Source organism: Terrapene carolina, unplaced genomic scaffold, assembly GCF_002925995.2.
Source record: "Terrapene carolina triunguis isolate 2854851 unplaced genomic scaffold, T_m_triunguis-2.0 Scaffold95, whole genome shotgun sequence".
NCBI lineage: Eukaryota > Metazoa > Chordata > Testudines > Emydidae > Terrapene > Terrapene triunguis.
Window position 1 is genome coordinate 41,363,952 of NW_020664446.1, and position 22,422 is coordinate 41,386,373.

The 22,422-nt window shown below is 43.9% G+C and overlaps 1 protein-coding gene across 1 annotated transcript in view; it reads left to right on the forward strand.

Moving 5' to 3' along the window:
* Positions 1 to 22,422, forward strand: part of ADAMTS14 (ADAM metallopeptidase with thrombospondin type 1 motif 14) — a 101,437-nt gene that overhangs the window by 57,513 nt on the left and 21,502 nt on the right. The window contains exons 5-10 of the mRNA XM_026650990.2: positions 2,555 to 2,638; positions 5,762 to 5,918; positions 15,485 to 15,590; positions 17,506 to 17,649; positions 19,063 to 19,195; positions 19,864 to 19,977. Coding sequence (XP_026506775.1) covers positions 2,555 to 2,638; positions 5,762 to 5,918; positions 15,485 to 15,590; positions 17,506 to 17,649; positions 19,063 to 19,195; positions 19,864 to 19,977 — 738 coding nt within the window. The remainder of the gene's footprint in view (positions 1 to 2,554; positions 2,639 to 5,761; positions 5,919 to 15,484; positions 15,591 to 17,505; positions 17,650 to 19,062; positions 19,196 to 19,863; positions 19,978 to 22,422) is intronic.

The window sequence follows — 22,422 nt, forward strand, 5'->3', positions numbered from 1 at the left end:
TCTGGCCACGCCCCCATTGGCTCCTCCTCCGGCCACTCCGCGCCCCCTCCCCATAGCTGGCTCCTCCAGCCGCGCTGCGCTGCGCCCCCCCTTGGCTCCTCCGGCCACGCTGCGCCCCCCCTGGAGGGGCTCGGTCTGTGGGGGGGGCCGGGCACGGGGAAGGGGTGGCGGGCGGGCGCTGCTCGCTTCTCCCGGGGGCTGGGGGGAGCGGAGTAGTGGGGCGGACTGCAGCTGGCGAGATTCCCCTCTCCCCGGCAGCTTCCTGCGTCCCTCGGCCCGGAGGAGCCATGGGGGGGGGGGCAGCGAAGGGGCCGGCTCCTCGGCCATCGCGCCCCATGCTCAGCGCGGCCCCAACATCGCCGCGGCCGCCTCCTGCGGCGGCTCAGGGCTCGGCGGCCGAGCGCTCCGCAGCTGGCGGGCAGATCCCCTCTCCCCGGCAACTTCCTGCTTCCCTCGGCTCGGGCAGCCCAGCATTAGCAAGGGGCGGGGTATTGCTAATGCTGGGCTGCCCAGGCCGAGGGAAGCGGGAAGCTGCGGGCTGCCCGGGCCGAGGGAAGCAGGAAGGAGGGAAGCTCGGCCGCCGAGCCCTGAGCTGCCGCAGGAGGCGGCCGCAGCAATGTTGGGGCCGCGCTGAGCGTGGGGCGTGATGGCCGAGGAGCCAGCCCCTTTGCTCCTCCGGCCATGCCCGCCCCCCCCCTCCGCCCCCCCAATGGCTCCTCCCGAGTCCGGCCATGCTGCCCACCCCCTCCTTGCCTGTAGGAGTTCAGCGCCGGCCGGCAGGCGCTGCTTTTGAAAAATGTGCTGAGGGGAAGCAGCTGCTTCCCCTGAACCCCCCCTAGCTACGCTCCTGGGGGTTGGGCAGTGATGTATCAAAGCAATAATGCACATTCTAAAGCATTGAATGGATGTCCACCTAGTTGAATTGCTGGATTTGCAAAACTTTCCACACCCTCCATAGCCATTGGTCCATGGTGTGGACAAGGACCTGCATCCAGCATACTTTTGTCTCCTTCAATTGAGAGTGATATGGGGTGTCTCCTTTCTGAGACTACACCCCCCGTAGTGGGCTAGTGTCACTAGCTACTTATTAAGTACAATGCGTTTTTCTTCAAGGAGTTAGCGACAAGACCCTTTTGGAGAGGGAACCACCACAGTGCAGGATGATTGCGTTGTGTTCCCCAAGAGAGTTTTAAAATGGATGTAATGAGAGCCATGGATAGAAATACCTGCTTCATAAGAACTGTTACACTGCATCCCCAGAACTGGGATACTACGTAAGTCCTTCCCCCAAACCAGAACTACTACATCAAATAGCAACCTCTCTACGTGTAGGCGCAGGAGGAGCTCGGAACAAAGACCTAGTTAATGTACTAGCGGTCGTGTGAGGGGAAAGGGGAGTACAGCTGGCACTGCTGCGTTTAGTGTCTGGAAATTAAAGAACATGCTACTCCACCACACAAGGGTGGAGTAAATCCTTGAGGTATCACTCAGCAGGGAATCTCTTGACTGTGACCAGAGACTCCCATGCGATAAAAGAGGTTAACAAGCTGAAATAGGGTTTGAACCTTCAGAGAGATACTGCTTATAACAGCTCTACCTGGAAAGGGATCAGCAGTTATTGTAAGTGTTATTTTCAAGTTTTGAAGAAGCAATTACAAGAGAGACAAAATATTATATTGCTTTTTAAAGATGTTGTCCGACAGTGTCTCCTCTTAGTGTTCCACTGCACCTGTTTAGATCAAGTATCAGAGGGGTAGCCCTGTTAGTCTGAATCTGTAAAAAGCAACAGAGGGTCCTGTGGCACCTTTAAGACTAACAGAAGTATTGGAGCATAAGCTTTCGTGGGTGAATGCCCACTTCATCAGACGCAAGTAATGGAAATTTCCAGAGGCAGGTATAAATCAGTATGGAGATAACGAGGTTAGTTCAATCAGGGAGGGTGAGGTGCTCTGCTAGCAGTTGAGGTGTAAACACCAAGGGAGGAGAAACTGCTTCTGTAGTTGGATAGCCATTCACAGTCTTTGTTTAATCCTGATCTGATGTAAAGGTAGCCATTTTACAGCAAAAAAACTTCAGGACCAGACTCCAAAGAGAAACTGCTGAGCTCCAGTTCATTTGCAAATTTGACACCATCAGATCAGGATTAAACAAAGACTGTGAATGGCTATCCAACTACAGAAGCAGTTTCTCCTCCCTTGGTGTTCACACCTCAACTGCTAGCGGAGCACCTCACCCTCCCTGACTGAACTAACCTCGTTATCTCCATACTGATTTATACCTGCCTCTGGAAATTTCCATTATTTGCGTCTGATGAAGTGGGCATTCACCCACGAAAGCTTATGCTCCAATACTTCCGTTAGTCTTAAAGGTGCCACAGGACCCTCTGTTGTTTAGATCAATAGTCACATGAAGAAAGCTATCAGATACTCTGTACTGTCATAGGATCTGGAGAGGTTTGCTATTGTTATAGGCATGAGGACATTTCAAAAGCCATTTTTTTTTAAATAGTAGGGTTATTTTTAACTTTATTTTCTATTTTGTTTTTTTTTCTTAGGTGGATGAAATTTACCACGACGAGTCCTTGGGGGTTCACATTAACATTGTCCTGGTCAGAATGATCATGGTGGGCTACAGACAGGTAAATACAGGGCTGGAGTGAGCAGAAGATGCTATCTAGGGGAAGGGGACAGTCACAATATACAGCATGCTTCAGCTGAGGAATGCAATGAGCTTCCAGACTGGGTTATGTCTATAAAAACAACACCTTCAGCTAACTTCCCCGTTTGCACCCCCTGCTTTCAGATTGGTGTGTATGTCTGGGGAGATGACTCAGGATTCAGTCTAGTTATATATTAGTGTTTGCATTAAGAGATCCTCTTCCTCACAGCCAAGCTTCTCCTTGAGCTAATCCTCTGTGCAGATGTATGTGGTATCAAAATCTGTTACGTAGAAATGATTGGGATCTCACAGGGTCAGCAATCAGCATTGTAACTTCAGCACAGGACCTGCTAGAATGGAAAAACAAAGGAGCAAATGCTTTACTTTAAATGCAGATACAATTATTGTTGTTAAAAATAATGTATGCAGTTCAGTGTGGTAAATTTGCACAGGGCTTTACAAACAGAAATGCAAGTTCCCTGCTCTGAAGAGCTATTTTTGATCTTTTGCTTAAGTGTGAAAGGCAAATAGATTTCTGTTTAAATATGAAATATTAGTTCCATTCCCTCTGTAAGCAGCTGTCACATGCTGTGGCTTTGCCAGACTGAAACGAAACAATCTTGAATCTCTCTGTTTCACGTGAGACTTGCTGAAATTCCTAGACTCCAAAGATTTTCCTTCTATAGAAGGCAGACATGAGGACATCTCTGCCTTACAGTACCCCTGTGTTTTTGATTGAGAACTCTTACCCTTCCCCCACTGCTGCTGCTGACTACAGCTCTGAGCTGGCTTGGGAAGGGGTAGGGCAGGAGGGTTAATCTCTCAGTAATTAACATCTTATTTGGTTAACTGAGGTTAATTTTTGGTTGCAGGGATTTTCTGTCACACCACAGTGCAGAGAAGAAGCTTTCTGGACTGGTTCTGTGGCGTTTGGTTTTTGTTTTGCTATAGCTGCACTCATTTTGAGCTCTTCACCAAGACAAAGAGCAATGTGGAGGGTGCGTGTAGTACGAAGTAAGAGTCAAGGCACAATACTCCCCTGTCGCCCTTCAAAAGGGAATTAAGTGCACAGCAACAGTCTAGTGTCTACTAGCAGTAATAATTAGCACTTACATAAGCCCCAATTCAGGAAAATGTTGCTACTCAGGACAGGACTTACGCACATGCTCAAGTCCCATTGAATTCTAGTGAAGCATATGTTTAAGTACTATGGTGAATATGGATACACACTTAATTAAATGCTTTCCCAAATTGGGGCCTTCATGATTCACCTCTTCAAAGCAGAGGACAAGTGTTAACTAATCCTCACAACAGTCCATCAGGTAACTATTTTAATTCCTATTTTACAAATGGAGAAACCAGAGCACAGAAAGGTTAGGTGAACTGCCGTAGGGGACAGAGTGAATCAGTGTCAGGGCCAGGATTGGAGTCAGGCTTAATTTGCTGCTCAGTCCACTGGACAACATTGCCTCTCAGTGAGTCTCATGCGTTCAAATCCTGATTTTGTCACTTACTTGCTGTGTGAGCTTAGACCACTCTGTGCCTATTTCCCTATCTGTAAATAGAATATTTAAATCACAGGGCTCGTCAGCTGATGTGGAACACTGAGATCCTCTCATTAAATGTGCTATAATGTTCAGCATAAGCCCAAAGTGTTGTGATGATGCTAACAAAATGGCATACAAAGCTTTCTCTGAGGTCTTGAACACCCTTAACACCTCTAAGGAGTCAAAGGGTATGTCTGCCCTACCAGCATAGCTGTGCTGCCATAGCCCTAGATGCAGCCTACACCAATGGAAGGGTTTCTCTGTCTGGTTACTGCTGAACTGAAGCAAATAGCCATTTTATGAGCTGCTGCAGATACAGAACACCAGCATTTCCTGGAAGATTACAAGAGAAATATTCCTGGTGAGCAGAAACTGTGTGTATCCTGAAGGTGGTGATCATGGTTTCCCAGGTACATGAGGAAAAGATTTGAGGCAGCCCACATTGTGGCAAGCATCCCCAGGCAGGTGACAACAGAACATCATTTCCATCTGAGGAAGGAGATAGGGTTTCTGGCCTCTCAGCTAAGGTGTTAATGCCGGCATCTAATTGACGATGATATACTGAAGATGCAAAGGAGGCAAAAGCAGAAGGTCTAAACATTGAGATGTGAACTAGAAGCCACAGGTTGCAATCCTGACAGGACCAACTCAGCCCTTCATCCTTCTACAGTACATTGAGTTCCATGCAGTTTACTATGTATGGGTTATCTGAGCAATCAAGATCCTCTCTGCTGTGCTTGAAGATCTTACCTAGGTTTTCATAAGATTAGGCACTTACTTTGGGATCTTTGTCCAGCATTAGCCCTCCCCATACTGCTATTCCGTTTACTGTGTGCCAGACATCCTCCATTTCTGGGGGTGCTGCATGTTTGTAATTTCTGGAGGAGGAGGGGCCAAGGAAGGATTTATTTTGCCCCAAATATATTCTGTTATTTTTTTTTTGTCTCCTTCCTCTGAAGCATCAGAGGAGATGGGACACTGGGAGGAGTGGGCCAGGACTCTAAGGTGGCACAAAGCATTTTCTCTCTCTGCTTGGTTGGCTGGTTCTTGCTCACATGCTCAGGGTCTAACTGATCGCCATACATGGAGTCGGGAAGGAGTGTTCCCCCAGATCAGATTGGCAGTGATCTGGGATTTTTTCCCCTTCTTCTGCAATGTGGGATGCAGGTCACTTGCCAGGATCAACTGAGTATATCTCAATCAGTTCCCTGCCATCGGAGGGGCCTTGGGCACCGGTGCCCCTCCTGTTCTCGCTCTGTGATACACAAGAGCTTAGTCTCCTGAGGGTTGTGATACATCTGTCTGATTTTGGCTGTTGGGTTTACTGTGTGGGGCTGGGTGGTGTTTAGTGGCCTCTGACATACAGGAGGTCAGACTAGATGATCTGGTGGTCCTCGCTGGCTTTAAGCTATGATTCTATGAAATTTAAAATATTATGTTTTCATTGTTAATGTCATGGAAACTCTATCTGGGGATCTTCTGTACCCTATACCTCAAAACTTGGGACAGGTTCATTGTCACCCAGTAATGCCCCCTCCTTTCTTTTCACCCCCCAGTCAGTCAGCCTAATAGAGCGGGGGAACCCATCTCGGAGCTTGGAGCAGGTCTGCCGCTGGGCCCATTCTCAGCAGCGCTCAGACCCAGACCATGCTGAATACCATGACCATGCCGTATTCCTCACCAGGCAAGATTTTGGTCCAGCAGGTATGCAAGGTACTGTATTCATCTCGATCATGTATGTGCAGTTTGCTGGGCTTGGGGGAAAGCCAGCAATTGGAAGGGATTTCCTGCTGACACAGTCTGTGTGTCTACAGGCTGAGGTCCACAAAGGTCTTGGAAAAAGTTATAAAGATTAGAACTTAATAAAAGGAATGGAGAAAAGACAAAATTGAATCCCATGGGGGTCTTCTTATCTTGACCTTTCCTTATGGTTCCTTACATTCTGTTAGGTTTTTTTACTACCATTTTACTACAAACATTGAGTAGATGTTTTCAGAGAACTATCCACAATGACTCCAAAATAAATTAGCTGTTGCCACTCAAGAAAGATAGACCTCATCATTTTGTATGTATAGTTGGGATTATGTTTTTGAATGTTCATTACTTTACATGTATCAACATTGAATTTCATCTGCCATTTCTTGACCAGTCACCCAGTTTTGTGAGTTCCCTTTGTAACTTTTTGCAGTGTGCTTTGACTTAACTATCTTGAGTAATTTTGTATCAACTGCAAACTTTGCCATGCCACTGTTTACTCCTTTTTCCAGATAATTTATGAATATATTGAACAGCACCGGTCCCAGTACTGATCCTTGAGGGACCCGCTATTTATCTTTCTCCATTCTGAAAACTGACCATTTATTCCTACCCTTTGTTTCCTGTCTTTTAACCAATTACTGATCTATGAGTTGAAATCCTCCATTATTACTGAGTTTTCTGTTTTTATAGCCTCTTTTAATCTCCTTGAGCATTTCACAGTCACCATCACCATCCTGGGCAGGAGGTTGGTACAGTAACTCCTCACTTAAAGTCGTCCCAGTTAACGTTATGTTGCTGTTCAATTAGGGAACATGCTCATTTAAAGTTGTGCAATGCTCCCTTCTAACGTCGTTTGGCAGCTGCCTGCTTTGTCCACTGCTTGCAGGAAGAGCAGCCCGTTGCAGCTAGCTGGTGGGGGCTTGTAACCAGGGTGGACCGACAGCCCCCTATCAGCTCCCCGCTCCCCTAAGTTCCCTGTGCTGCAGCTGCCCAGCAGGCTATCAATTGCCGGCAGTTCAGCTGTCCCTCCCCCCACTGCCATGTGCTGCTCCTGCGCTCTGCCTGGGAGCTGCTCCCAGAGACTCCTGCTTGCTGTGCGGGGGGGAAGAGGAGGCTAATGTCAGGGTGTCCCCCTCCCCCCTGCTCCTGCACCCCGCTTACCCCTTCTCCATATAGAGCAGGGTGGGGACACGGACGGAGAGAGACGTAGAGAGCTTGGGGCAGCAGCTGCTGTCTCAACTTCCTGATCCACTTAAAAAGACAATGCACTTAAGAGTGGGTCAGCTTACTTAAAGGGGCAGTGTGCAACTCTCTCTCTCTCTCTCTCCCACATACAAGGTGTGTGTCTGTCTCTGTCTGCTATGCTGTCTTCCCTCCCTCGTGTTCCTGCTGCCTTGTGTGAGAGGCTACAATAACAACAACATGTTAACCCTTGAGGGCTCAGCCAAGTGCTAGTTCATCATTTAGCAGCAAGGCATTCCCTGGGAAATATCCCTCCCTCTTCCACCCTCTAACTTCACCTCCTCAACCAAGCTTCACAATCATCATAGCTGGGAACAGTATTAAATTGTTTGTTTAAAACGTATACTGTGTGTATATCTATATAATATATAGTATTTTTTGTCTGGTGAAAAAAATTTCCCTGGAACCTAACCCCTCCCCCCCCATTTACATTAATTCTTATGAGGAAATTGGATGCGTTTAACATCGTTTCGCTTAAAGTCGCATTTTTCAGGAACATAACTACAACGTTAAGCGAGGAGTTACTGTAGTATATTCCTACTCCTATACGCTTATTATTCAAGCATGGAATTTCAATCCATAGAGATTCTATAGGACAGTTTGATTCATTTAAGATTTTTACTATATTTGACTCTATGCTTTCTTTCACAAAAAGTGTCACTCCTCCACCAGCATGATCTACTCTGTCATTCCTGTATATTTTTTACCCTGATATTACTGTGTCTCATTGATTATTATGGTTCCACCAAGTTTCCGTGATGCCTATTATATCAATATCCTCATTTAATACCAGGCACTGAAGTTCACCCATCTTAGACTCCTAGCATTTGTATACAAGCAGTTATAAAATTTGTCAATATTTAGTTGTCCGCCGTCATGTGATGTAATTGAATGGTACTTCTTTTTTTCATTTGACTGTTTCTCTTCAGCTCCTACCTCCTATTTTATCAACTTCTATTCTCTCTTCTTTACTAGAATATAGAGAATCCCTGTTAATAGATCCTCCCCTAAGGGATGTCCCTGTCCAAACCATGTGCTCCTCCTCATCTGTCAGCTTTCCCCAACCCTAGTTTAAAAACTGCTGTACAATGTTTTTAACATGCCAGCAATCTGGTTCCATTTCGGTTTAGGTAGAGTCAATCCTTCCTGTAAAGACTCTGTCTTTCCCAAAAGGTTCTTCAGTTCCTAATAAACTGAAACCTATCCTTCCCTACACCGCCATTTCATCTATGCATTGAGACCCTGCAGTTCTGCCTGTTTAACTGGCCTGCGCATGGAACTGGAAGCATTTCAGAGAAAGCTGCTATGGAGGTCCTGGATTTTAATCTCTTACCTAGCAGCCTAAATTTGCCCTCCAGGATCTCTCTCCTACCTTTCCCTATGTCATCAGTACCTACATGTACCAGAACCACCAGCTCCTCCCCAGCACTGCACATAAATCTTGCTATGTGTCTCGAGAGAGCTGAAACCTTCACACTGGGCTGTCAGTTCATCATGTGGCTCTCCCCATCATCACAAACCCAGCAATGACTATGTTGGACGTTAGACACTTACATATCAATAATGTTCCAGGTACTGCAAAAAAACCAAAACAAAAACCCAACAATGTAAAGAAAGCATAAAACTTCAGCTTTGCTCATTGTGCCCAGTGGGAGGACCTCTGCACACAAAATATTTTAAAATCTGATTTTAAAAGGGCCAGTTGCTTGGTCACCATAGAACTGAGAATGGGAACATTCCATGAACCCATAAAAGCCTTCTACCCTTGCAATTCCGATGCTCCTGTTGGCCCTCTGACCTTAGAGGCTGAGATTGTACTGTGCATAGGAACTCAGAAGCTCAGATATCAGTGAATTTGATGAAGTGCCTTCTGGCATTTCGTTTTCATTTTGAAAAATGAATGTCTGTGGCCGGGCTTCTGTGGCCATATGAGGGTTAATTACTCTCTCTGTCTTAGCATGTTCCATTTTTTTTAATACCATCATCTTCACACGACTACTTCCAGACTGTGGTGACAATGTCTGAGATTTTTGATGAAGATAATGAATCACACCAGTAACTGGAACATTGCATAAAAACACATTCATTTTTGGCTTGAGTCATTCTTGTATGTGTGGGAAGGATGAGGGACAGGAAAAGAATCTTGAGCTAGCCTCTGTTAGCTCTTCCAAGAATCAGTCTTTAGCTGATAACAGGTCCACCCTTGCTCTTCATCCACATAAAAGACTGCAGAACTCGCAAGCCCATAGAACTCTGTTCCAAAGCAGAGTGCTTTAGTCTAGTACATAGTTCAAACTAACAAACAATAGGATCTGTGTGCTTAACTGACAGACTTCACATTGGAATATCTCCTCTTAATTTCCTAGGACCAGTGAATTCAAAGATTAATTGCAGTAGACATCCATAGATCATTCAGTTCTTCACATAGTATTTTTGAGTGAGCAGATGGGTGCCAGAATACAGCTTAGAGAATGCAGCAGCATGGCTGGCTCAAATTGCAGGGAACAGCACTGAACCATTGACCTCAGAGTCTAGAACCATCGCATGGGGAAGTCCAACCCAATAAAACAAATTACAAGTATCTGAATTAGCTTAAATATATGGACTATGTGGCCATCCAATATCTTGACAGACGAAAGGAAATATGGCTCTGTCAGTCAGTCAGTCAATGGTGCTTAACAGTAGTGTGGGAGAAGAGCCCATTGCGTGAGCGGCAGACCTTCCCACAGTGGCTACAGATCCATTTGCTGGTTGGAGCACACTCTGCTTCCTGGCACGCCTGCAGGCTTCAGGCTGGGGTCTCTTATGGCTCTCCATGATGACTGCACCAGCCTTGACCTGGCTTCTCCAGACTGAGCAGGAGGCCGGGTTCTCCCAGTTGTCAGTGGGAATGCTGAATTTCTTGAGGCCTTGCTTGCCCTTGTCGCTATATCAAAGTTTTGACCTTCCTCTGCATTGCGAGTAGTTCTTGAGTTGGCCATAGAGCACAGATTTTGGCAGATGATCTTGAGGCATACGTTCCTCGTGTCCCAGCCAGTGAAGTCTGTGTCCAGTGTAGTCTGCATAGACTGTAGGCCAGTTCTCTCAAGGATCTTGTTGTTAGTGATCCGTTGGTCCCAAGTGACTGCAAGGATTTTTCGGAGACATCAAAGGTGGAAGCTGTTCGGTCTCTGCTCCTCTTCGGAGTATGTGACCCAGTTTTCACAGCCGTAAAGGAAGGTACTGAGGACACAACCCTGATAAACAGACAAGTTGTTCTTGCCTATCTGTCAGGATGGTTATCATCTTTCACTTTCAGGTTTGCAGTCTTTTTACAAATTGAACCAAGTGCCTCTTTGATTCCATCATAGGTACCACAAAGGTCCCCTCTTTCTAAGCAGATCTGAATCTTTTTGCACAGGTCTTGCTAATACTTCTGGGCACATTCTCTGGTGGCTTTCTGGACCGCAGTCTTAGCCTCTTTAAACATAAGAGTTCTGGACCTAGTTGGTAGTTGAAGTAAAGTTAAGTGATCTTGCTTCTTCTTTTCTATGAGTGGGAGCAGCAGATGTTCAGACCCTGTGAACCAGTCAAGGTGTTTTTCCTTTGTTATTCCAAAGACATCCTTGGCAGTAGCTAGTGTCTTATTCTTGAAATTGTCCCACAAGGTGTCAGAATCAGGGGAATCAAGTTGATCATTTTCAGAAACACACTCAAGCGCACATTGAAACTGAAGAAAAAAATGAATGTTTAAACTGAAACAAAATAAGATTCCCTCCCTCCCTCTGTAGCAGGTACACACTGAAGCCACTATAGTTAAGGTTGAAACTGTGTCCATTATAGCATCCTGTTTTCCTATGCCCATAATTTTCCAAAGCATTAATCTATTGGTTTGAAATTTTCCATGCCTGGTCTTTGTCTGAACATAGGAATTATAATACTGGGTTAGACTAATAGTTCATCTAAGCTGGTAGCTTCCTCTGACAGTGACCAGCACCAGATGTGCCACAGGAAGGAGTAAACCCTCAATAATGGGCAATAATTTGATAACAGGCAGTTGGAGGAAGTTTCTTGCTAAATCCAGTTAGTGGTTAGCATGTGTCTGGAAACAGGATCATTTACGTTACTGAATATTTTGTAATGCTAGCTGATATAACTTAGGACATTTTTATTATCCATATAAATATCTCATCATATCTTGCATCCTACTGTGCTTTTTGCCTCAATAAAACCTTTTGCCAGTGAGGCTCACAGGCATTTTTTGAGTAATTTTTTTTATCATTTTCAAATGGATTGTCCTTTTAATTCATTGGGTAGCCTCCTTCATTGGTGGTCTTCTGTTTTGAGAGAGTAATTGGACCTTCCTTTCAGTAAATGGACCTTCCATTCAGTATTGAACTCTAAACAAAATCTATTCAATCTCTCCTCATATAGAAAAACTTTCCATGGGTCTAATCATTTTTGTTGACCCTCTTGGGACCATTTCTATATATTTATTTAAAAGGTTTGGCCAGAACTGAACCCAGTATTTAAGGTGTGGCCCATACAATGGGATTCTTGTACTTTCAACATTACTCTGTCTTTTTCTTGATTCAGCCTGCCACATCTTGCTTGCCATTTTGACCACCACCTCACCTAGAGCAGATGATTTCGTTAAGCTCTCAAAAATTGTGCATTGGTCTTTTTCTGAAGATAGTATTTTTTGGTCTGAAAGTTTGAGTAAAAGTTTGAGTTTGAATAAAGTCCCTTTAGCCATTTGTGTTTGGAGAGGGTGAACACACATTTCCCATGTTAAAAAATTCTCACCATACTTGTTCAAAGAGAAGGCTACATTGTTAAGAACTTGACTTCGGTTGGGTTGAAAAAAAAAAGAAAAATGGTATTTTAAGAAACTTATGATCCTTTGAAAATTCCAGAGTAAGCAGGCTCTATAGAAAATATACATTCTGTTTCTAAGGACAATTGGCTGAATGTCAGAAAAAATATTCAAACTAATTATTCACTTAAAATTGCTGGTTTTTTTAGCAAACAATTTAATTGATGAGTAGTATTACAGCGGTTATTGAGCTGGTTGAATATCATTAAAAATTATTTGTTGAAAACCGACAAAATTGCCAAATAACATATTCACCAAATAGTACTCAATCCAGTCTCTCAATAAACATACATAACATGGCACATACTCTGTGTGCACATGCATCTCAGAAGGTGCACACTATTAAGCCAGAGTCAGAGGTAGCTACCAGAATTGGCCATAGTGTTTCTTCTGCAATTGCACCCTGAGGGCGCTTAAATAAGAGTGATTGAAAGTCAGGAGTAATCATTTGATAGACTGGTGCCTATTTGTATCATTATTGAATTCTCCTTCTTAAGGAATGATTAGAAATCAGCTGTTTGGGAGACTGCTGCATATTCGCCAGCTATATGCCCCCCTTGTTGTCCTCCTGAAGTGTATTTATGTTGTTTCTACCAGTCAAAGCCCCAATAGATCCTGTCCTGCTCCCCATCTTCGACTATCTGATTTCTCTTTAATGGCCTGGGGATTGTATTGCAGTAATTCTAGTGTGCCCAGCAGTGTGGCCATAAGTGGCTGTATCTGACCCAGAACAGCCCAATAAGACAGCATGGTCTCTTGTCGTTCCTCCCTCCTCTCCTCTTCCCTAGTCTCTTCTGGGCTCCATGTGGCTCAGTCTTTGAGCTGCCACCTTCAGACTATTTCAGGGAGGCTTCTTTTTTCCCTGTCCCAAATCCCTGTTTAACAACGGTGGCTGCTAGGCTACCAACCATGGAGCACCTAAAGGTGTATTACACCCTTGGCCCTCGCCCCAAATATGTAGCTTCTATGACTCTCTCAACCTACATTTCCAGAAGATCCCTGGAAGGGCCCTGCTTATTTACCTCCTTGAAATCCCTATTTACAAAAATGACTCTCATGGCCGGAACCCCAATCCATTGTCTCTGTAGGAGCTGAGAAGTCATGTCTTGTCCAGTTCCGTGTTTGCCCAGTTAACTACCTTACTTGTAACGGACCATTACTATGGGAATACTGGAACATAGTTGCTGGTCTTGGAAACTCCTTGTAGCATGAGGTAAACAGGCAGACACAGAGCACAAGTGTAAAGAATTACACAACGATTTAATTGAACTCCATTTTTCTTAACAACTGCCTTTAACGCAGGCATTCAGTCCTATCAGGGTGTCCATGGAGTCAACTACTGATGTCTTCAGGAAACTGTTCACTTTTGCTTATTATTTTATCATCCTGGGCCAGCTGTACAAAGTGCTGATCCACTCATTCATTCAGTTTATGAATTAGATTCACTTCCACTCACATCCTTCTGCCTCCACCTTGTTCCGGAGTAATTAATATTAGTTATTCCACCACCACTGGGTTTCTGGGGAACAAATGGCCTGGAAGATACAAAGTACAGTGAAGTCACTGCAGTCACAAGCTTCCTGGAAAAGCGGCAGCATAATGTCAATCTTCAAAATAGGGATACCAGCCAGGGGAGGGAGTCAGTCAGGCTGAAACAGTCGTTAGAGCACAGCGCCTATAGGAGGTCTGCTGCCTGTAGGAGGAGATGGGGTTAAATTGAACAATGGTGCCATTCTGCACATGCAGTCTGGTTAGTCAAGATGCATTACCATTATGGAATGGAAAATATTAGGAATGTTTGGGTATGTAAGTGTAATATTAGCCTGTTCTTGGCACTGGCAGCCAAGATGACCTCACCGGAAACCATGTCCATGTCCCAGTGGGTACTGACCAGTTGAGGTATTTGGTAAACTCCTTGGCTTAAGTTTCTTTCTTGGTAGTGTTTGTTTTCCCCTCTTATCACCTACCTGACATGTTGCCCTCTTAGTTTTGCCTGCTGTTGCAGTGCTCCAGATACTATCACTCACTGCTGAATAGCTAGTGCAAATTAGATCAACTTGTGAGAGGGACAGGGGAGAACTTCCCACTCATCCTTGATTAGTTCTCTCCATTTGTTCATTGCCCCAAAAGAGCCTGAAATGCCAGGGAGCATTCCAGGGTCAGAGGGATTTTTTTTTAAATTTAGTGCTGATGAAAGTTGCCACAGAGAATAGCCATTGTGCTGACAGCTGCAGCGTACAGGCTGCTCCACACCACCCCTCTCGTTGACCTGGAAAAGCTGTGAAGGTAGATTGGCTTCCAGGCTGATTAAGTTTTTGTTTCATGAGATTGTCAATTGGTGTCCACCTCTCTACTATAAACTGGGCTGAGACTGCCAGTCCATTTCACATAGGCCAGTAGTTCTCAACCAGGGCTACATGTCCCCGTGGGGGTATGCAGAGGTCTTCCAGGGGGTACATCAACTCATCTAGATATTTGCCTAGATTTACAATAGGCTACATAAAATGTGCTAGTGAAGTCAGTACAAACTAAATGACTTGTTTATACTGCTCTATATACTATACACTGAAATGTAAGTACAATATTTATATTCCAATTGATTTATTTTATAATTATATGGTAAAAATGAGAAAGTACGCCATTTTTCAGTAATAGTGTGCTGTGACACGTCTGTATTTTTATGTCTGATTTTGTAAGCAAGTAGTTTTTAAGTGAGGTGAAACTTGGGGGTATGCAAGACAAATCAGACTCCTGAAAGGGGTACAGTAGTCTGTAAAGGTTGAGAGCCACTGACATAGATTATCAAGCAGCCATCAAATGATTACAGTTTTCAGGAACTGTGGATTGGATTAGAGTCGAAACAGCAATCTAAGGGTGGAAGACTCTGTAACCCATGAGCAGTCCCTTCTGCCACCTAGTGCAACAAGCTTCTGAGGAAAATTACAAGGAAACTATTATGAGATTAATCTGTGAAGGAGCTGGCAAGTCAGACATGCAGTCAGAGATGTGAATAGGTGCAGAAAGGGGCGAGGAGGCTGTCAAATATGTTTTCAATCCATCTGAACAGGTGGCCGTTGGATTATAGCAGTTGCTGGTGCATTTGTTTAAGATACGGACAATGTTCGCTGTTCCTTTAGTGTGAGAATGAGTCAGGAATGAATGCAACACAGTTATTGCAGGTGGCAAGGCAAGGTTCAAGCAGTGTGTAAATCTAATACCCTCCAAGCCCGTTTCCCTCTGTGAGCTATGAGCTGGTGGAACATATGATAGGCTTCATTTATATTCCCAGGCAGCTGTGGAGTCCGTGTCCCTCAGCAGGGAGCTGGGCATGAAATACATTTGGAATGGCTCTAGCTTGTGGTTTTTCCCTTCTCATGGACCACCCCAGCTCCTTTCTCTTGCTTTGTCTTCTGTCTCGCTCCAGGTTATGCTCCTGTCACTGGTATGTGCCACCCTCTACGCAGTTGCACTCTCAACCATGAGGATGGATTCTCCTCAGCATTTGTGGTTGCCCACGAGACCGGCCATGTGTAAGTCATTGGAGGAGACAGTTGGACATTTCATCTTTTTTTTTTTTTTCATCATTGCACGGTGGCTCAGCAGGGTGTTTAGTCCCCCCAGGCTCAGCATTGCCATGTGCAGTGGACTTGCTGATGTATGAAAAGTTGTGATGTGATGAAATAATGGCCCTCCAAGTTACTAACACGGCTGCTAAAACGGGCAAATACAGGAGTGAATAAATCTCTTTGTAGTATAGTAAGTGCAGCAAGCAACTCAAAGGCAATCTCTGCCTTAGAGTTTACAGTCTACATATCTGCATATCTTAGAATCTGTCAACTTGGTACCAGAATGAGTCTGGAAATTGGATGTCTTTGGATGTTGGGTTTTGTTTCTAAACATGAACTGTAGGTGGAGGTGCTGTAAAGTGGGCAGAAACATAAAATCTCACCTACTACTCATGTATAGATGTAAATCATAACCTCCGAAGACCTTTAATTACCAGACACATTCTGGTATGTACAAGTGCCCCCAGGTTGTCTGACTGCTTCTCCTGTGGGTACAACAGCCTCTCAGTCGAGAACAGAGTGATTCAAGGGGCTGTAAGAGGGAATAATGGGATGGAATCAAGAATAGCAATATTTGGTGTCTACAGAAGGAAATATTTCCAAAAGTGAGAAACACTAGGCTCTGGACAAAGTGATAGAAAGCCCTATTGCTTGAATAATTTCAAACTAGACTGGACAAACATTCTGTAAAATATTGTAGTGAACAATCTTGATACGAATAGACCTCTTCCATCTCATTTCTGTTCTTCTGTTCTCTCAGGAATGCTAATGGGTGTATGAATATGTATTCAATGGCAAAAAACAATCAACGTACATTAATGCAGAGTTACGGTTGCTTGGTGGTATGTCATCTTGCAGAATGCTGACTTGAGCAAAACTCAAACTTCTGAAAACCAGGAAATGGAGAGTCAAAGTTGCCTATGGAACCTTAACTCTTCCGTCTTTCAGCAATGCGCCAATGTGCCCCGTTAACACACATATCTTTACTTTGCCAACCCCAGAAATGTACAACCTCTTCACCTCCTTTTATATATCCATTCAGTGTCTCTCACGCGATTCCATATAGCACTATTAGAGGATAAAATTTAAAAAAAAAAATCTGTGCCACTTACCCTCTGCTCCCCTGGACCTGGCAGTAGCCAATGGGAATTGTTTACATACGCTCCAGCTGCAATCAGTGTGTTAAGTTTCATGGGCAATCTTAACTTCGCATTTTCTGGGTTTCAGACGGTTGAGTTTTTCTCAAGTCAGCATTCTGAAGTTCCTCTAAAGGAAAAATGCCCAGACTGAAGCCCACAGGCCAAATGTGACCAATAAAGTTCTGCAACAAGGTCTGTGCCTGTGCTCACATTTAGAATTGGTGTGTAGCAGGCAGACAGTACATGTTCCATCAAAAAATGTTCCTTATTTAACTCTGAAGGGGCTGTTAGGATCAAAATGGAGCATTATCTGCTAGGACCTGTAGTGTCTGCAATCCTTGAATTTCTAGCACATCACTACTCAGGATCTCAGCCGTGAAAAATTTAGAAGCCTCTTCTATAAGTTCCTGTCTTGGACAAAGACTTTTCTTATGCCCCTGAGTTGAGCCTGAGCCATATCCTAGAGGCCGGCTCATAGTTCTAATAGCCATAGCTGGTAAGTTCAGTTCCTTGCATTTTATTCCTGCTCTGTCTCTGTGCAGACCTGGTGCTGGAATTGCATGGAATGCTGGAAAAGTGGCAACTATTGGTCCAACCAGTGAAGAGACACAGTGAATATGCCTCCTTCCTCATCCAGTTAAATAGAGGCTTTTAGAGGAAATGTCCTTATTCAAAATGCTACTGATAACTGTCTATCTGGCATGTCCCTTTGGAACACAACTCATAGGCTTTTTTAACAGGTTAGGTATGGAACATGATGGCCAGGGGAACCGGTGTGCAGATGAGACCAGCATGGGGAGCATTATGGCACCACTGGTGCAAGCTGCATTCCACCGTTACCATTGGTCCCGATGCAGCAAGCAGGAGTTGAACCGATACATACAGTAGGTCAATTTCAACAACTATGATTTAGACTAGCTAGTCTATGTTTTTATTGTACAAATGAATGATTGCATGCATTTGTATGAGCTGGCGTATGCATGGAAGAATGAGAGTGGAAGCATCTTATTGCAAAGATACATTTGAATAAGGAAAGCAAAACCAAAAAGAATCTTGTGCAGCAGACACAATATAAACTTTGTCTTAGGGCCTTAACTCTGGTTTCTGAACCCCGACCTTGAAAGATAGTGCTTGCTTTAGCTTCCCGGTTAATTCTCCCCTTCTTCTAGTGATATAATGAATTGCACTGACAAGCCTCTGTTAATTTTGTGCTATGGACTGATGATCATTGCTGAATAGGCTCAGAACATACCATACTCAATACATGAAAAAACATATTGAAGGGAGAGCCCCTGGGCTTCTCCAAAGATCATGTTCATATCTTCATTGAAAAATGTTTATGTGAAAGTGACTTTTGGTGAAATGACCCTTACGATCACCTGGGATAGGTCTTGCCATTCAGAAACACACTAGAAAAATATGTGACCTTCTCCACGTGACCTGCCTTAACAAATCAGGTTCTTACTCAACGGACTGTGCAAATAGTAGCCTGAAAAAAGATGCAGATATCACTGAAGCTGAAGTTCACAAAAAGTTACACACACAAACACTTCAAGTGAATCATTGCTATTTTGAGGAAACATCAAAGCTGATATTAAGTAATTTTGCAGTTTGAGTTGAGCAGTTCGCATGTTTCTATCTGCAATGCCCCTGCCTATCCTTTAGACTGGCCAGTGTTCTGCATCTTGCAGAGAGTGTAACACCCCAGTAAGTTGTGCATTTGTTTGAAGTAAAATTGAAAAAGAATTACCAGAGGGACAGATTTATAACCAGCTGAATCTAGCCAGGATTTGGTTGCATTTCAACCTGTTTATTTTGGGCAGGAGAAGTAGCAATAAATCCTGGACTGGAATCTTCTGATCACCTTGAATGTGTTGTGACAACAGCACCTATTGCTAATGTAGAGTTTTTCCTTGACAGTGACAGTTAGGCACCTGGTAGTGAACTTGCTGGTTCTTCACTCCAAGGGAGGAGTTGTCAGCGAGTGATGATGAACACCACCAGAGCTGTTGTAGCGGAGACAATTTTTTTCTAGGAGGGTGCTGCTCCCAGCCTGTGAAGTGGCTTTGGTGGAGGCCATGCATCATCCTCTCCTAGCTGATGGAAAAATGCACATGGTGGTGGTGGCTAATGTAAGGGTTGTGGGGGATAGTCAAGAGAGTAAAGATATCTTAATGCAGGGGGGTCAGGGAAATAGATAGGTAAAACCACAAAACAATAAAGAAGAAAGGTGTGGAGAAAGAGAGTAAATTTTGCAACATTCAACCCAACTTTGTCTTTACCTGATGTCACTCCAGTTCCTATGACTGCCTGCTAGACGATCCCTTTGAGCATGAATGGCCCAAGTTACCAGAGCTCCCGGGAATCAATTACTCTATGGATGAACAATGCCGCTTTGACTTCGGTGTGGGTTACAAAACATGCACAGCTGTGAGTATTGCTCCTATTAATAGGATCTGGATTTTTTCTCTTTCTCTTGCTGTAGAATGAAAGGAAGTCCCCCTCAGTGATAGCGTGTGCTAAGGAGGCAGCGGGGGGGGGGGTGCGTAGTGATTCTGTGGGCCAAGTGTGAAATAGTCCGGGGTTTGGTAGCATCTTGCGATGTCTCTGGTCATTGTCTGGCGTGGTTTATTTAGCCACCAAGAGGATTTGGGTGGAGGGACTGGCTCCAGTCTTTTTCTTTCCCACCCGTTCGCCAGATTGGATCAGAAGTGATAGCACCCTGGAGGATGACTGCATCTTCTGTTTGCCCTGATGGAAGAGCTGCAACAAATTTCTGGACTGGGGGTTAGAAAAGTGACTTCAAAACGAAGGAGCTAGGATTGTCCACATTCAGACTGTAGGAGAGGGAAGGGGTCCAAGTGGGTTGAAAACAGTTGTTTGAAACAAGAGACGCTCTCAGCTCCACTTCAAAACTAATTTCATGAAGTTGCTTCTGCCTCCCTGGGGTCCGAGTCTCTGCAATGGGAAAGGTTCAGAGTTCTTGACTCTACCTGCTCTCTCTCTCTCACATGCTCATTATTTCAGGTTGGGAGTGGATGAGGCTGTTAGATTATCTACCCATTAAAATAACAGCAGGGCTCTTGTTTGCTTCACAGTTCAGAACCTTTGACCCTTGCAAGCAGCTGTGGTGCAGCCATCCAGATAACCCTTACTTCTGCAAAACCAAGAAAGGGCCCCCCTTGGATGGGACCGAATGTTCATCAGGCAAGGTACCTGTGATAGTGGGCAGGATACAGACTGGATTCACTATTACTGGGAAATAGACATGACTGTCCCTCATCATAATGGTACATTCAAAAATGTACATGCACATACATGCCAAGGCATGCAAATGCACTGATACATGCACAGATATTTACTTACGAGTGCACACACTAACTCACACAGATCCAAGCACGTGCACACACTGAACGTACACCGTATGCTGTAAGAAAATTGTAAGTCATATTTAAATTACAGGCCTGGGGAAAAGAGGAACTATAGTCTCATGCATTTTGAAAAGCATATCTCTTTTTTACATCTGCTCTGTACCATATGTTTTATTCAGAAAGACTGGAATGGCCCATTCCTTTAGAGACAACAGTGAGCCTTTGAGAGAAGCGTCCATGCTAAGGATTACTGTATAATAACTCAGTCATAATCATTTCCACTTATGTGCATTCAACATTTTCCTCACTTAAAGAAGTACAGTTATTGTTGTTTTTTCCCTAGTTATCCAATACATCTATGTTCAGACAAGGGCTTTTCTTCCTTACAGACCATCTGCTCCTGCTGCTCGGTTCTAAAGTGAAGCCGCACTGTTTGCTAACTTTGTGATGTTACAGTTAATGCCATGGCAACAGGCTGTGATGTCATAAATTCATGATTATGACTTCATCACAGGATCTGTCTACTTCAGGGTTTCCTATAATGTTCATTACCACAGTATGCAAGTGCCAATGAGTCAGAAAAGCAACTGGAGCTTGGGACTCAGACATAAGGTCCCAGAGGCAATGACAGCAGAAAACTTTGCATTTTGAAGATGCTGCCCCCAAAATAGACTTATTTGAAGGGAGGTGGAGGGGGAATCTGGATATAAAATGTTTAGATGTTGTAGGATGAAGCTTCCTATTCCACATCATACCAACATTTGAGAATGAAATTTTTTCACAATGGATGGACGTGTTTAAAATAATGAGCAATTTCTAATAACTTTAAAATAAGTCACAATGATCTCACACAAGATATTGCCTTACTGAACGGCTTGTCCTTAAATGAGCCCTGTCTAGAACTTCTAAAATCAGGTTGTTAATGTGTCTGTGCACGTTACATATAATGGTGGTGAAAGGTGCCGAAACTGAAACGTCTGGAGACTGAAATCCATGGTTTATTCACACAACGGGGATAGCATGGGTAGCAGTGGCATCATCCTGCCAGTGTTTCTCAACGCTGACCATGAGCTGTGTCGCTTCTAGAGGTGAAAGATAGTTTAGTCTCCAGACCTGTTCATTTCCCGTCCTCTCTCCTGTGGCTGCCAAAAAGGGTCTAGTTCAGGGGTAGGCAATCTATGGCTCTGCATTTTAATTTAATTTTAAATGAAGCTTCTTAAACATTTTAAAAACCTTATTTACTTTACATACAACAATAGTTTAGTTATATATTATAGACTTATAGAAAGAGACCTTCTAAAAACGTTAAAATGTATTACTGGCACGTGAAACCTTAAATTAGAGTGAATAAATGAAGACTTGGCACACCACTTCTGAAAGGTTGCCAACCCCTGGTCTAGTTAATGCCAGTTGTGGTGGTGGTTTGGGGCTATGAATCCTTGTCCACTGGGATCTGGACTGAGACGACCAACCCATTTAAGAAAAGGCCCTTGTAGAGACAGCTCCATGTCTCTACCTGGGCTGGATTTGAATTGGCTGACTAGATGTGAAAGCCTGTGCACTGTATCAAATTATTTATTATTATTACAGTAGAACATACTGATCAGGGGTCCATTGTGCCCAGGCGCTGTACAGACACAGACTAAGAGACAGTCCTTGTCCGAGGAACTTAACAATCTAAATAGAGAGGAAAGACAAAGGATTGCAGAGGAAACTGAGATGAAGTGACTCACCTAAGGTCATACAACTGTCTAGTGGCAGAGCTAGGAATATAGCCAATCCTGCTAAAATGCTTATTTGTTTTATTATCCGTATTTTATTGCCTCCTAACATTCCTTTTCCTAGTGGTTGGAACCTTTTCAGTTTGGCAAATATTTTTGGACATGATTTGTCAAGAAGCAAGCCAACTTTTTTATAAGTTACCAAATGCCTTCAAGATAAGGCAAGTCATAGAATCATAGAAGATTAGGGTTGGAAGAGACCTCAGGAGGTCATCTAGTACAATCCCCTGCTCAAAGCAGGACCAATCCCCAACTAAATCATCCCTGCGAGTCATTTTCTATTCAAAATAACATTTTCTCCTTAAAGGATCAGATACTGAAATTCATACTCAGTTTTTACTGTAGCAAAATTCCCACTGATTTCAACAAGAGTTTTGCCTGCAGAAGGGCCAAGGAAGCGCTTTGGCTGAATATTCTTATTGGATATCCTAAAGAACTCAAAAGTAAAAATCCAGAAAATGTAGAAAGTTGCTGAATATTGAATGCAAACACAGTTATCCTGCCT